The sequence below is a fragment of the Diprion similis genome, chromosome 3 (genome assembly GCF_021155765.1).
Source record: "Diprion similis isolate iyDipSimi1 chromosome 3, iyDipSimi1.1, whole genome shotgun sequence".
NCBI classification, from domain to species: Eukaryota; Metazoa; Arthropoda; class Insecta; order Hymenoptera; family Diprionidae; genus Diprion; species Diprion similis.
In genome coordinates, this window is record NC_060107.1 from 4087912 (window position 1) to 4104975 (window position 17064).

General features: G+C 42.0%; 2 protein-coding genes across 2 annotated transcripts in view; one reads left to right on the top strand and one right to left on the bottom strand.

Annotated features, from left to right (window-relative positions):
- Positions 1-17064, top strand: part of LOC124404320 (E3 ubiquitin-protein ligase MYCBP2) — a 164111-nt gene that overhangs the window by 120039 nt on the left and 27008 nt on the right. The window lies entirely within an intron of this gene.
- LOC124404328 overlaps positions 12074-17064 on the bottom strand; it is a 32106-nt gene continuing 27115 nt past the window's right edge. The window contains exons 3-5 of the mRNA XM_046878374.1: positions 14615-15034; positions 14017-14309; positions 12074-13929 (exon numbers count right to left, since the gene is read on the bottom strand). Of these exons, the coding sequence (XP_046734330.1) occupies positions 12222-13929; positions 14017-14309; positions 14615-15034 (2421 nt within the window). The 3' untranslated portion in view covers positions 12074-12221. The remainder of the gene's footprint in view (positions 13930-14016; positions 14310-14614; positions 15035-17064) is intronic.

Below are 17064 nucleotides of genomic sequence, written 5' to 3' on the forward strand. Positions count from 1 at the left end.
AATCATTTACTCGATTAATTGCACAGCTCTCGTAACGCGAAACGTTTCAATTTGTGCTTTACTCTCGATTCGTCAAAGTAAAATAATTTTCTGAACTTGAATTTATGATTATTTTCTCTCGAGCAAGCTAGATAATAATTTAACATAATTATTCGTATGAAAACTAAACATTTTATTCTAATTTTCGGTATTATTTTTTCAAGGGCCAGTTTTGCCCCCCCCCCCCCCCCTCACCCTCCCCTACTTTTTTAGATTTTCCAGATCGATGAAAATCCGTGTCATAGATACATTCGCGTTCTTAAAAATTTGGAATCGTGATCCTTTCACTCATCGATCGTTAAAAATTTTCCCCCTTGCTTAAGAAAATCCTCTTCAATTTTCTTCCATCTTTTTTAATTACCCTCACGCGAAAAAACTTCGCGGGTCACATAACGTATAATAAAGTATTATAAGCAGCGCGCCTTTGTCGCCTTCAGCTTCAGACAATGTAACACCATCTTCGTAATCTTATCGCCGAGCCGTTTTATATTGCGAAGTATCACCTCATTCCGTTGTAATTAAAAAGCCGCGCCTTATCTCGAGAAATTTTTTTTCTCCTCACTCTCTACTCCCTAAATTCTCTCCTCGTTTAATTGTTATATACTTTCACGACTTTCCTCGATTACATCTCGATAACGTCGCAGGTTCCTTTCAACGCCTCGTAACTTAAAAAAAAACTTTCCCATCCACTCACGGTGGTCGAACGATTTTCTTTCATTACTTCCAACGGGTAATGAGAAATTTACCGTTTCTCCCCCCCCCCCCCCTCTCCTCCCCCCTAACTCGCTCTGTTCCATGTAAAAAAGAGAAGATGTGGGAACAAAAATTAATTAAAAAAAATCGTTGACCAAGAACAAAGTCAACTCCTGTCACGATCCTTCACGAAACATGTAATTATCGCTGTATTTATGCATTATACACGCGTGCCTCGCGTTTATCGCGATTTCCCGTAGAAATATATAAGATTTTTATATATATATATATCGCTTGCCAAATGCCAAAAGGGCGTATAATTTTTATTTTTATTTTTTGCCAGTCGCTTTGTAAACATATTCTAAGCCTAAAAAAGTTGAAAAATGTATTTGTTTTTTTCATCACAAATGTAGCCAAATGAGAATGAAACAATTTTTTGACTATTTAAAAACTATTCCAAGAAAAATAAAATTTCGTCTTAATCTTTTGATATGTTTTTTTATTTTTTTTTTTTGCTTTTATCCACTTTACCCATTTGTCACTCTTTCTACAGTTCAATTTCTCATCCTTCATTTTTATTTCGACGTAGCTTCATTTGTGTAGTTATTTTTTTTTTTTCATATTTCAGAATGACACTTGAATATTTTTTTATTCTCTTTGGTTTTAGGCAAAATTTTCGTCAAACCAAAAGGGTGCGTATGTATGAGATACGCCTTTTTGGCGTTAGTACATCAAAAAATTTTTTTTTACAGATCTTAATGCTTTAAACAATTCCAAGTTGAATGGCAAAAAAAATTTTTTACATACCCTTTTGGCAATTGGCACGCGATATAGGTTTAACATATATAAACGAGAAGCAAACACGCGGTTCGAACGAACCGAAGAAGGAGGTTGGGGGTGAAAAAAGAAAGTAAATTTAAAAAAAAAGAGGTCAAATAAACGTCGCCCTCGAGGCGGCGCGGCGTGACGAGTGATTGAAAAGGGCCCGTTACGCACGTACGCGTAATTATTCCGCTTTTATGTACGGCACTGAGGTTCTCGGGTTCCGTTGTAATACCTGCGTTTCTTAGCCGCACGAATCGAGGAGTCACGCTTGGAGACGATGACGATGCGGTGGAATACAAGCACGTATGTTTTTCTAGCAACAACGTCAACTAAACCGTTTCCCGTTCAAAGATCGTCGTCAGGCCGTTTTCCAGGTCGACCGGAAGTCGTGTTCCCTTGAAAATATCGGTAATAACGAAGAAATTAACAAATCGTTTATACGGTAGAATGACGATTACGAAAAACCGCGCGGAATATATATATATATATATATATATATATACGCGGTAATTCTTTTCCAGGGATTTTTCTCGACCCATTTTTTTTTTTTTTTTTCTTCTTCTTCTTTATTAGTTTTCGTTTTCCTCCCATCCTTCATTCCGGAAAAGGATTTTCGTCCTCGGCTGTCATCGGTTTCTATCAAACAACGGAAATGAAAAATTTTGTCCGAATGAAAAACCGAATGTCGAATTTTCGACTCCGTTTCTTCGGTCAATCCGTTCTTCCAGGCTCGTTTCCTCATTCATTCATTCATTCGTTCGTTCGTTCGTTCGTTCGTTCCAGAGTTCGTTCGTCAATCTGGTAAATTACTGTAATTTACGCGTACTCGACCGTTCTTTGTTATACGGAATATCGGCCTCCGTCTGCTCCGCGACGATTGATTGCTCAAGTTTTTTTTTTTAAACTTTTTTCTTGCCTAATTAGGTTTGAGTAGTTCTATTAGCTAACGGCTGCTCTACTTCGGGCGCCAATTTCCATTTGGCAATTCGAGGCCAAGCAGAAGCTTAGAGCTTTTAAAAAAAAATTGTAAATCGAAATAAGAGAAATAAGTAAGCAGCGCGCGTTAGTTTTTTCGCTCGACAGTAATTCTCGGTTCGTTATTTTTTTCGTTTATACAACGTGCGGAATATTATTATACTTGCGTCAATGTACATACGTTACGTAAATTTGACGCGTTTGTTGTTAATAATCAACCGCGACGATGCTTTTAACCAAGAATAATTGCCTCTTATAATTTGTCAAAAATAAAGATAATTAAACGAAAACATAAAAGAGAGGAAAAATTTTATGCCTGGCTTCTTCTTCGTGTACCTTATACCTTATACCTTATATTATACATCCCGCGATACAAGATCCGACGAAATTGCCGTGTAATAATTCCATCGTTGAAATTCCACGGGAAGAGGGAGGATCAACCCTCGACGCTGATCATGTTTATATTCCATTACGGAATGTGACTGTATCGTCTACGTGTATAGGTGTAAAAAAAAAAGAAAAAACTCAGAGAATACTAAAAAATTGAGGCAACTTTAACGAGACCAGATTCAGGGCTGCCCCGCCATCTAGACGAGGACATTTGAACCGATGTTTAAGGGGACACGTCGGTGAAACTCGAGAATTTTGATTTCATTCAAATTTGAACTCACAATAAAGCTTCGTATTTTTCCTTGTTTCAAATAATATCTGGAAGCGGAGTGAAAACCACTTTTTTACGGAGCTTTATTGTGAGGTCAAATTTTAAGCAAATCAAAAAAGTTCAGAGTTTCACTGACGTGTCCCCTTAAAGTGCAAGATCGATTGCACGGGTAAATAAATGTTTAAAAACACGTAGAGAAGATTCGAATCGGTTTATTTTATTATCAATAAGTCGAGAAGTAGAAAAAACTCTTCATCTTATATACGGCGAACATTTAAATTTTATTCTCTTTGCCCAGAGTGCCTCGTTGAATTTTCTAAATGCAAAGAGACGTACATGCATCAATTTTTCCAAGAAGGTAACAAACCAAGAAAAAAAAAAAAAAAATACCAGAAACACAAAAAAAAACTTGTTTATAGCCAAAAGCACTTTGCCCATGAAATATTGAGCGCGGTTACCACTCGGTTCTCTTCCGTTCTTCTCTAATCTGTTTTACCTATACGTGCAAAAGTTATAAAATATTACCCATTTTTGCATAAATTATGGATACATAGGTGGTGGGTACGTTGCACGTACGATCCGTCACACGTGACATGACCTACTCCGTTTTAATCCCATATGACACTTCGAGTGACTCTTTTCAAGCCATGACTCGTTGCAGCAAATTCCTGGTTAAGTTTCTTCGGAATTTATTTTTATAATTTGGTAATTTACTCTTCGTTTGACTTTTAATCAGCTCTCTTCGTTCCTACAGATATTTGACTCAGAAGTTTATCCTCATAACCACATCCCCATACACGTATATCAATATGTATGAAGATTAGCAAGAACTGTCTGGAAACTTGAGCAAGTATGAAATTTTCGGAGTATCTCTCAATTCGAGGTATTAAACACGTCTGTTAAAATTATTTCAAAAGTTTTCGTTTCTATCGTTCTTTTCTATTCCCCGTGTGTACAGAAACGTTATCTATACCCATAGCCAGAAATCGACACTGTCGTGCTCTTTCTTACCGACATCGGAAAACGCCCGCATCTAGGCAACCGAGCACACATCCGTGTTTGCGGAGTTGCCTATCGCAGAGTTTTTCCCTGCTTTTACAGTCGATCTTCTAATAACAATTCAACCACAGATGTTGCAAATATACTTATTTCTGGTTAACCGATGAACGAATTTCTTCGAACCAGTAATCGAGCCGTGATTCAGAACATAGCAGTGGTTTTCTGCTGTCTCAACTGACAAAGGTCGAGCAACACAGAGAAATTAGTGTAAAACTCGCTTTTACGTTACTGCGGGTTTAGAAGAATAGCCCCCCTCCCATTCCCCCTCTCCCGTGCCCCTTTTTCTCGGTCTCCCGCGATTCGGAACACACCATCCCAAAGGTATATTAATCACGTGATCTCTCGCACCCTGATTTATGGTCGACAGCATTATCAGACGATCCGGAAACTGTGTGTAAGTGTGTGTGTTTGTAATCGTCGAGATTGAGACGCGTCGAATTTCGCGTTGCGGATTCAGCCGGTTATAAATCCGGTCGAATTGTTTCTAAGGTCGTTACGTGGCAAACTCGCTTCTGCGTCTCGATCTTTTTTTTTTTATTTATTTTTCTTCTTATCTCTTTACCTTTCAACCCTTTCGTCGTATACCCTGAGCTTTTTAATGAACGCACCAATTTCTTACGCGTCTCGCCTGTCTATTACACCTCTGGTATCTGAGCTGGGGTAATTCGAGGGTCGAACCTACCTCAAGGATTTTTCTTTCAGGCGGTGTAATCAGTCCGGACCTTGAACGAGTTGTTTGCCTTTGAAAAACGACACCTCTCATTACGACGTTTAGATCTAAGCCCCCGAGTCGGTCGCTGCCTATTTAATCTCTTGAAATCGTCTTCCAACCTTCCTCGTCTATAAGCCTGACAATGGGACCTAAACATTCTATAGAATCTACGACGCAGCTTCTAAGTGGTAGGGAAATAACAACCCTCCTATACCCCTATCGTTTTTCATCTCTCGTTCCATACTCGAAGATTCCATTGTCGTTGGCTTCTCCAGGTCTTTACAAATGATTGTACAAGTGTATGTAATAAGGTTCTTCTCCTCTTTTATCTCGATTTCGAAACCGAAACGAAATATATTTCGTTCTTCATTTCACCCCTCCACCCCCACTCATTCTTAGTTTCTCATTCTAAAGGGACTCGGCTCATTTACGTCCGGGACTTTTTTTTTTTTTTTGAGCTCGTTGTCACGCGACGTGACCCCTCTTACACTTTCGTCTGCTGTAACAGTAGTTACGTCCTCCTTGAGATATTGAATGAAATTTTTCTTCTCGTCCTTTTTTTTTCTCTCTCCTCTCTCTCTTGTATTATGTTCTATGAGACGGGAAGTCTGGCGCAAGTTTTTTTTAACTCAAGGACGCGTTCAATGATGGACAGTAAAATAAGTCAGTATCTTTAATTGTTATACACTCTTTGAAATTACAGTGTATAAAAGTTTTGGACAAGATTTGTGAAGAGAGAAAAGAAGAAGAAGAAGGGGAGTAAAAAAAAAAATGAATCTCTTGAAATTTCGACTCAAGTCAAGTTATCCAAGCGGGGTTGAAATATCGTCGTTTAGCCGGTTAATCAGGGCTGAAATTCCGCGAGATCCTTGCCGAGCTTGTTCTTTGTTTGACAATGATCGATGCTTCCGCGTATAGTATCGGTGTAGTCAGTGATACCTATATACCTACCTTTGTCAATGTTGGGAAAAGAAGGAAGTAATTATACACCGGGGAGAGTTGAATAAGGGGAGAGGAGGGTGAGCAACGGAAGTTTTGGGGTGGTGGGTGGTTTTAGTAACTTGGGTTTACGTAAGACGAGTCTATGCAGAGGTATACGGCACTTGAGAGTTCTTTGAAAGGGACGAACGCACGGGGACCCGCATGAAAATCCTTGGAATATCCTGAATAGTTTTTCAAGATCCGTTCGCACAGCCTGTAATAGGTATACCAAGTTTTAGGGGTCGGGGTGAGAAAGCCGTGAGAAAATTCCCCGCCTTCGTCTCAAGCAACACGTGTTATACCGAGGAAATTCTCCTCCTCGATTTCCTCTCAAGTATCGGAGGGTAAAATGATTCGAAAATACTGTCGTGATAAAAATCCTGGACTTGGAAATCCCTCGACCTACCAATTTTCTTACCGCCCGATAGTTTCCAACCCAATCTCTCATCCCGTGAAAATTTGACCGTCTGATTGTGAAAGGTGATTAAGGTCACGCCTCCGGATGATGATCCCTTCATTGTGGCAATGGATTTAGGAAATGTTAGGACGCGGGTATAATCTATATACCGACGACAAGATTCAGGAGCTAATGGTAGTTATTGTAGCGGGGCACTACGGCCAGGAGTGTTCGACGGAAGTGGAGTGAGTCAGACTATTTGGCAAATCGCTTCAAACCACTCCAAGCGTCATTTTCTGGCCTACATATGGCGCAATTCCTGCGTCGCAGGCACGATGTGAGAGGAATGGGAATGCGAGAAATGGATCGTGGAATGTGGATCGTCGATGGTTACATCTCGTCGGTCGAAGTGGATGTTGAACTAGATCCTCTTTTGCAGCCTCAAATTTTTTTCGGCCTATTGTTAATAACAGATTCGCGAAAAGCTTTTGACACTGTCTTAAGGTTTCTGCACAAAGTGCAACGTTCGACTTCACGATTTGCTCCCGTTCGTTTCATCTCGGGTATGCACAGCTAGAGGATCGAGTGAGTCGCGTGCTTGCGGGCGTAGACGCGACTTTGACTACTAACTATAAATACCGGACGATATATTTAGCGTTCAATGGAGATCCAGAGTCACCGAGGAGAAGCCATGGGTCAAAAAGTGCTACGACTGGGTCTGGTGGTCGGACCGATTCCAGCCCGTCTGATCGGCTGGACAGAATTTCTTATCATAGTTTCTTCACTCTCCGCTGCAAGTTAATCGACGCGATTTTCTCCATCGAGATTCCTAACGAACCCTCAACCCTAACGTGTCGACGCTACAAGCCACCCTCATCATCTGATATCCATTTGTCAGAGGAATGTGGGGGCCGTTTTGTCGAGGAAGGAGGGTGAGAGGTTGAGAGGGATTAGGTCGACTTTGACAATGACAAGTATATCGTTCCTTCATTTTCTTTTCTTTTCTCCCCCCATTCAGTTCCCATTCCTTTGATACGATTTATTTCAACGGACCGAGGCCTGACCATATTCGAATTCAGGTTACATTATGCAAGTCCATTTCCGTCGACGGTACCTAAAGCTTTTCTAATGGTGCTTGGCTGAGCCGGTCCTCTTTGTGCCATGCTTTAAACCCTTCTTTTGTCAACCATCGTATCATAGACTGCACTTGGACCACTTGATTTAGGAACGGAATCGTTGTATATATGCCTGCATCACGGCTATATGTAACGGCAAAGTGCAGGCACGGCTGCAGGGAGCAAAGATTGAGTCAGTTTTTTCTAAAAGCTTTTCATTCCTTCAAGATTATTATCACATAAATTGAAAATATTATAAGTAAAGGTACAAGTATAAGGTAACAAAAATCCTCGTGTGGGTAAGATTTTTTCACTTCCGTTCAACGCCGGTGTATACAAACTGTAAAAAAACTGTTCGTTAATCTCGAACTTTTTCACTCCGCACCGGGAGATAAGACTGAAACAGAGATTAGGGTCTCAGATTGGGACCCGGTCCAAATCCATTTTCTACTCTGAACACGAATAGGAAACTTCGAAGGTTTCGATACGGTCTGTTTATTGCCTTGGTCAATCTTAGATCGGATAGTTTTTCTCGTTTTTCTCCTTCTTCTTCTTCTTCTTTCCTTCTCGAAACTCCATTAGCCGCCATAAATGAAGTCCTGAAATGGGTTAATCGATGTGTTTACTTAGTTTCGTAATTTCAGAGAGTGTCTGATCAGGCGACTTGCACTCGTTTCATTGCAATTGCAGCAGTCGAGTGTACAAACACACAACCAGCCGGTGGTGACTCCTGTCTGTATGTAATTATGGAAGTATATCAGACAAACTGAAGAGTGGCGGCGGGGGGGGGAGGGGGAGGGGGTACGAGAGACGGAGAATGTAAAGAGTAAGCCCGACTAACATCCTGTTGGCTTGTGTTCGTCAGTTTTTCTTGCTACGAGGAGAACTCGGTCGCGAGATATATCTAGTTGAAAACACGTGACTCATCTCACTGTTCACAGTCTTCCATTTCCATTTCTTGAAGCTCGCATATACCGAGTCCTGGCAAATGAAGCGATAATCTGATTATCGATTTTACCGATACTTCTTGACTCGATGAAAATGTCAGTAGAATAATTTATCACAGCAATGAAAGGGGCGAATTGGCACTCGCCTTATCGCTACAACGACGATTTACTCTGTAATGTTGGTTCATCCGTTGCCTGCCAGCTTGCGCTGTTCGTCTTTTACGTCGGTTCGTTTCTCTGCCCGACGACGTTCTTTATCGAATTATTATACCCGCATGTATTCTACACTCGCTTACGAGATAAGAAGCGTCATTCTTTTTCACCTTTCATCGGGTCGATTCACACGATGCAGAAATTATTCACCATCATGAAATCACGTTCTCTCATCTCCGTTGGATTTGGATCCAATCTTCACGTGTAGGTACAAAGATTTTCAACGATATCGTTTCGTTCAGGGTCTTTATGCTTTCTGAATGATTGATCGAAGGTTCGTGAAACTCGTGTAACGAAGCTTTATGGTGTGAATGAAAATAGAAGAAAGACAGAACCATCAGCTGGTAGTCATCTTTCCTTTTTTTTTTCATTTCCTGAAACTTACGGTCTAACTAGAACTGCCAATTCCTAGATTAATCACCAACGGAAACAGCTTATGTCATACGGCAATGTTGGCACGCGGCACATGTGTCAAGTGACGTCACTTTAAGTTACTACAGTACAGACGGCGTTACAAGCTGTAAAACGACGCTTGCATACACGTATGTACGTAAAATTCAGCGATGTAGCTTCATCGCGGCTAATCATTGAAGCAATCATCTCATCAGCCAAACGTGTATATTCGTTCGTTCTGTACTCCCCAGTCGAAATGCTCAAGTCACTGTCCTCTTTCACTCCAACTACAGTCGCATCAACGATATGCAGTTACAGCTATTCTAACAACAATTCAAACGATATACTCGCCGATTCACCAAACTTTGAAGGATCAATTTAAAAATTTTAACATAGATGCGGTTCTACGGGAATCAAAGCGATTTTCAATATTTTTGCTTCTCTTTTCACGGCGACGAAAATTATCGCGAGAAAACTGTTTTTCCAGGTCGTTGTTGTTGGTTTTTTTTGTTGTTGTCCTCTCGTTCCTTCATCCCTCCGCGGTGTTGTGGGTGGGATGTGCGTCGGGTATCATCGTTTGCTCGTTGAATATGAGATGAGGGGAAAAAACATGCCGCGCTGAAAGAAATCGGAGTAGCTCAGCGTTGTTGGATTGTATTCCGAAACTCGAATCCTCCGCGTGGTGTAAATTGTCAAGCATTATACATACACCGATGACCTTTGCTTACGCACGTGGATAATTAGTCACCGCCACGTGCAAATACGGCTCTAATTATAAACCGCGGATCAGGTCGCGTTTTGTCTGAATTTCTTACGTGGCTTGTCGTTCCGCTTGTTGATATGGCATAAACCGCATCGAGAGTGAATAATGCCGAGAAACGAGAAATCGTTTTGTTAATTACGCGCTCGTGGAAGACTTCCTAGGCATAGTTGCTCACCGGATTCGGTTTAGTCACGAATTACACCCTAATTACCGCAATTACTCCTCAACTTAGCCAATAAACTGTTGTCAACTATCCGAGACTAATTTAATTAATTTTTTTTTAACAACGTGGGAGAAGCTTTCTGCCTTCTAGGATTTTAATACCGCCAATTTGAACGTCGAATGAACGTCAAAGCGACTTTGGGAGAAAGTGGCAGAGATATTCTTGATTCTTGGGTGCAGTTAGCAGCGGCGAGAGGTTGGTGTTGGTGGCTTGCAGTGTGTGAGCTATTTGATGAAGAATGCGATGCGAGCAAATCGAGGAGAAGAGCGGAGTGCAGGAGTGGAGACTAAGGAACCGAGGAGGTCTGGATAGCAGCTGTTCCTTATTCCGGAGAACTCTGGACGACTCTCTCATTCTATTCTATTGCATACAGCGTAAATTTTAAACTTTGGTTTTAAGGGCGAAATTTTTCAACTCTCTTTAAATTGAACCACGTGACCACGTGGACTTTGCAATCACAGCGAGACGTTGGTACCTAAAGCGGATGATTATGCCCGACGGGAAATGGAAAAAACTTGAAGGTAAACACAGACGTCACTCGCACCCGACCCAGAACAATGGAAACACGTTGACTCGGGTCGTGAGCTCTTTGAGCTCTTTTCCAAACCGGAACTTGGCAAACGAATTAGGGCTAGAACGTTGGGGAGGATTTTTCAGCGACCCTCGCGCGACGCGAGATGAAGAAACAAACAATATTTTCTAAAAACGGATCTCTAGCAGGGCGGTGAAAATCTTTCCGAGTATACCTACACGTGTTGTACAAATAATTCGATCGAAGTACGAGAGAGTTTGAATTCCACTTTGCAGGATTGTCCGAATTATTTTTTTTTTTCATATAAATAACAAAGTATGTATCAAAACTTGAAGACATTTTGTTTTAAAAAATGGGAAATTTTAATGTTTCACTTTAATACCTGAAGAAGCAAATTTATCGATTATTACACGTTGCTACATTACACATATATATATATAATATATATATATATAGATAGGTTTATATTACAGTCATCGTATACACTATTAATTTAATTATATAAAAAGTCTTCACTTTCACGATATATGCGCTTACGTTTACACATTCTTCGATGCTTTGTATACGCAATTTTTTATACGCAGTCGCATAGTGATATCGAACAACACAGATACTCATTTCGCATACATTATTTATTTATATACGTAGATATATATATATATATATTTATATTTTTATCGTATATTAATAGTGAATAATTTATCTATATTTTGTCGGAATTGTAGCAACAATTACGGTTTCGCATTCATTTCAAAGACCTTCGTTAGTAATTGCATTTTCGGCATCCTACTCAGTTCCTTGTTAAAAATGTGGTGAAGCTTTGTTTGTTTGTTTGTTTTTTTGGAAAGAAAGTAAACAACGTTTTCGAAATTCAGACATATTACGCTTCCTTCTAGAGGGCATTTCGCGCTTTACCCCCTCGGCCATGTTTCGCCCATAAATCGTGATATTTTCAGCTAGCCAGCATCGAAATAACTCACGTGCAAGCACGTGCGGTATAGCTAAAACGCACGAGTCCGATCTCTTCACATGTGACGTTAACCAGAGAGACGCGCGGACCGGTAATTGAATAACACAAGACGCTAGGCTGCTGTTAATCAACAATTATTTAATAATCCTCACGATTCACTGTCTGCTTTACCATTTTTCTAAAAATATTCCTTCAGCGTATAATATCACGTGAAGTAAAACGTATTTCTTATATAATACGAATTTAAACCTTAGATAATTTCATTTTTCAACACCTTGTTGTTTTCTCTCTCCATGTATAAACTCTATGCTTTCGAATTTCGATATCCTATCAAAACGAAACCATAATTTCACCCTTCTATTTACCAAAGTTTTATACACGCAACGTAATTTACGTACAAATTAGTTACGAATATATTTTCAAAGAACTTGAGTAGAGTGCAATCGTAGGATTCTTGACGCGAAATCGAATTGCATTCTTCTCATCTCTCGTGATCATGTGGTTACCTAATATTGACACTAATAATAACATTAATATAATAATAATAATAATAATAATGACAAATGATAGTTGAACATATGAGATACGTTATATACCTAGAAATACGTAATACGCTAATAGTAATAATATTAAAGTCTTCTTCGTGTTTATAATAATAATATATTAAATAATAACAATCGATATATATGTATATCACAGATTAATTTATGGTTGACGGAAGTTTTACGAAATGGTGATCGGCGTTGTCTCCGTATCACCAGGCTTCGTTGGCAACGGTCTGTTCGCCATTTTACTAGATGGCCTCGAATTCGTGTGAGTATTCGGCTCGGATAGTTCCGAGTAAAGGTGAGCCGTCGCGTCCGATGGTTCGGCGTATTCGCAGAGCAACGGAGCTGCGGGCCTTTTCTGAGAGCTCTTCGACGAGGTGCCGAGAATGCTCTCGCCGAGGGCCTTCAGGAAGCTCAAAGGCCGGGTCTGGCTCTTGGCTGGGTCCCTGGAGCAGGTCTTCTGCCCCTCGTTTCCAACGCCACCAACTTCCGGCGGCAGGGGCTGCTGGGCCCGGCCAACCAGTCCGGCCAAGACTGGCTGGGACAGTCGACTCGTACTTGGGACCGTTTCGTCGCCCAGAAGCTCGGCGTAGAGGTGATTCTGGTCGCTTACTTTACTGTCCCTTGGCTCGGCGTACTCGACGATTTGGGACCGAGGTCCCACGGGGCTCGGCAGAAGCTTGTCCAGAGACGGAACTCGCGTCCCGACGCTCGTCGAGGGCCTCAAGGCCGAGCCGCGACCCCGGGGCCTGACCACAAGGTCATGGTAAACCACCGGGGCCTCGCGGTTGTCGTTGTTGTTGTTGTTGCAGCTCTCCTCGACCTTGATCAGATCGTAAAGGTGCTCGATCATGTCCCTGGCCTCGCTGTAGTTGTCCGGATCGTTCAGCCGCTCCCTTAGCTCCCTTAGGTAATCCTCGGTCAGTTCTTCCGGCAGTGTTTGGGTCGCCTTGTTCTCCGTGTAGGCATAGGCGTCCTCGACCTGGTCCTCGGGCACCGTCTCAACGTCCAGGACCCTCGCCTCCGGCTGCAGACCCGCGTACTCGTTAACGCTCATCCGGGATATCGACCTCGCCGATGTCGCCGCGGCCATACCGTTGCTCGGCGACATCCAGGAGGCCAAACCGGAGAAAGGACTCGACGTCAACTTTGGACAGACGCCTCGACGCCGGACGTAGAACATACCGAACATCACCAGCACCGCCAACACGCAGAGACCAGCTGCCGAGCAGATTATCACTATTATCCGCTTCTCTCGTTCAAGCTGCTTAGGATCGCTCATTTTAACGTCGAAGTAACCCTTCGGCTTTGGGTAACCGTGCGGACCTACGTTCGGCGGACTTACACTTGGCTCAGGCTTTGCTGCAGGGTCCTTGCAGTTTATGTGGTGTGCATTTGCCACGCATATTATGCTCGTGAAGTTGCTCATCAGCAGCCGACCTTGCGGCACCTTAAAGCACCGCCCTAGACCCTCGTCTATCTCGCAGTAACTTGAGGCCATCACCGTAACCACGGAACCGTTTGTTCCGGTCAGATCTTTCATCCATTTTTCAAGATTGCAACTGCACGGCTCTGCGAAGTAGTTACCGCTTATCGTAGCTCGGCTAAGACTTTGTGTCTGTGCCGCAAAACCCAAGGAACCTGGTTCTGCTGTCACTATGTGGTTCTCGGTGAACAGGAACTCAGCCTCCGTTCTAACGTTCTCGGACATCTTCACCGATATCGACTCCTTCTGAATACTCCGGAATAGGTTCTGGTGGATCGCTATGTGGTTCCAATCGTTCAACGATATCGCTCTCTGCGCGATTTCCTTAAACTCGTTGTTGTTCAGAGTCACCGTTGCCGCCACTACGTTTATGGCACCTGTCTCCATGTCATTCACTCTGAAAATTCAACGTTTGGATTAGATTTGGATCATGACTGACGATTTCGTCGCGGATGCAATAATAGGAAACGAACGACATTCTTACCTTGAGTATTGAATTGTGAAATTTGTGACTGGTGCCCGTAGCGCTCCGGTCTTTATTTGCGCAACGCTCACGTCGACGAATTCCAGATTGGTGATCAGAGTGTGGCCGCTAAAAGCACCCGACTCGATTGTCCCGATAGTCGCGTTGCTTATGGCCACTTTCAGTATGTTCGTAGCGCTAAACGCGTCCTTGCGAATCACCGAGGTCTCGAGATTGTCCATGCGCACTTCCATGACTGTCGACGGAAAGGCCATCATTGGTAACTCGTTTATTTTTACACTCTGGAACAATATCTGGAAGGAGATGAAAAATACTTCGGTCAACATCATGAAGAACCAGTGAAAAACTTTGCGCCCATCGAATAAGATGGAGGGGGGTAACACCGTGGTTGAAAAAAAATACAAGAACCGTATACCGAACCGTTATCATATGGCCGTCTGCGTTTGTCTGTCAACGAGTAAAATTTTGTCGAAGCTAGCACCTTTTTCCTTCCTTTTCTTCCAACATCGGGGATCACAGTCTGACCTAGACCTCAACCTCGGCTTCTAATTACAGTAAAAAATAAGGTGACGACAGTCCTTTGAGGTGCATGACTGACCTGAGTCGCTGGTCCATGACGTCCGTGCTGATGCGTGTCGAACTTGAAGGCGTTGTTGGACAGCTTTAAGTCGAGGACATCTTTGATGGTCATCTTCAGCAGCCATACGAAGACGTTTGGTTTTATCTTGACGGTTTTGCAACGAGCTATGGAGACGCTCAGTGGTTTCAACGAGTTTTTGAACGCGTGACTCTCCAGCAGTACCGTGTCGCACTCCGATACCTCGAAGAGAGTGTTCGGGGCAGTCAAATTATTGAACGCCTGGCTTCTCGCTACCACGTTGTAAACCCCCGAGACGTGGACTCTCCGTAGTTGAACACCTCCCATAAACGCACCTGCTTGGATCTTAAGCTCTCGACACTGAGATATTTCCACTTCCATCGCTTCCTCCGGTACTGAACCTTCCACCAGTTCCACATCCTGAAACAATGAAACCATGCTTTCATGCTTTGTCGATACGAACGTAACGGTTATTAGTTGTCATGAAAATTCATCAACATCGTTATACAGCAAGCAATTTTCGGTTGGGGTCTTGAACGACCCCGAGATGCTAGAAATGTTATACCATATAAAGGTGCCGGCTAAGTTTAAACAGGGATGCAGTATACCTGCAATTATTTTCCTTCCTTGAACTGTGTTTACCATAGCAACCATGCTCTATAACGCGCGAGAGATGCTCGCATAGGATATATTTGTGCGTTGGGTGAAGAAAAAGTAAACGTAGAGGCAACGTTTTACTTGTGAAAAATGAAAATAAAAATCCATCCAGCTTCCTGCTTTAACTAAGATGGCGACAGGCTAGCCAAGGCTCAAGACTGAAAGGGACAGGTTAATAATAACAGTCGCTATATTCCAGTCTGAGACGCCGAGGAATTTCACTCTCGGAACCTTCAATTCAGTTAATTTTATTCCAACGTTTGTCTGGAGAACACTGAACTATAATTAATTAGCTGAATGATTGATTGCTTCGTTCATTCATTCATTCATTCATTCATTCATTCATTCATTTAGAGTCCTGTTAAACTTCTCTTTCTAATCTCTTTCTGCCTGCAGGCTGAAACCAAAAATCTTGTCGAACACGCGTGTTTCGCTGTTACCGAATTTAGCATCACTAGTTTTATAAATAAATCTTTGTGTAGCTGTGCGTAATCCATTGTTCACCACCAAGGTTACGTGTCTGCTGTATGCAACTATCGTCTATTTTGCCCTATTTCACGGCTTAGCAAACATCGTTATTTCCACCACATTCCAACGAATGTAATTAACTAGTTCACCATGATTCACATGTACAACATATGCGTGATAATCTGCATGGTTCCTCTCTTATCAAGCTCTCCCATCGCATGCAGGTTTGGAAAAGCTATTTATTTACACTACATTCTAACGAATAATAATCAACTCGTAACACCTATGCTCCACATAACATATACAACATAGGTGTATATAAGTGATAATGTTCATGGTTATGACGATGTAAAGATTTGTATGAAAGAGCACATTTATAAGTGTCTCGGAAGGTGAAACAAACGGTATTTAAAACTACGTGGAATTGTCTAAAATTAAGTGAATAGCTGCTGAGCTTTCGTGCTTTTTTTTCTTGAAATAAACAGCGTGAGGGGAAACGAGGTTTCGAGACGTTTAGAGGGTGAGTTGGAAATCTTTTATCACAACAATCAAAACGTGCATGTCATAACTTTCTCTCGAGGAAAAGAAGAAGGAAAAGAAAAAGAAAAAGAAGAAACTGGCGCAGTTGTTGCCGGTTATTCGTATTAAAATCCTGCTGCTGCAGAGTAGTGCATAAATCCTGAGAATTTCACGGAAATCGTCATTCACAACGGAGAAGAATTTTCACGGTTAATGAAAAAAGGAAACCGCCCATCGCCACGCGACGATATACCAGCCTTTGACCGTACAAATGCCAAAACGCTATCGCGATGACGTGCAACTAATTCCGTTAATGGAATGGAATGGAATGGAATGGAATATGGGAAGCGTCAGGATATTAGCTTAGGCGTAAAACTACACGGTCCGACTAGAAAGACAGCAATCGGTCGACCCGTATGAGACATTTCCTGCTTAGTACCCGAATCCAGAGTGTGACAAAACCGTATCCAAGAGGACTCCTTAGAATAATGTATTCTCTCCGAACGCCAAAGGCTACAGTCCCATTATCCTTCGGTTCTGAGATCACCATTAAAACGTGGTTAGATCTTTGAAACATATGTATGACTTCATTTTCAAGCTCTCTCACTCTTCGTATCTCTCGAGTATTCGAACGCTGCCGACTTTGACCTGATCAATTTGAAAACACGATGACAACGATCTTGAATTTAACGAAACTCGCTGCCGCGATGCTGTTCTTGGTACCGAGTATCTATGTTTTGAATCTCTCATAGCCAGTCGACTTCCGATCAGAATTCATTTGGAACTTGACCACAACTGTGGTAGTT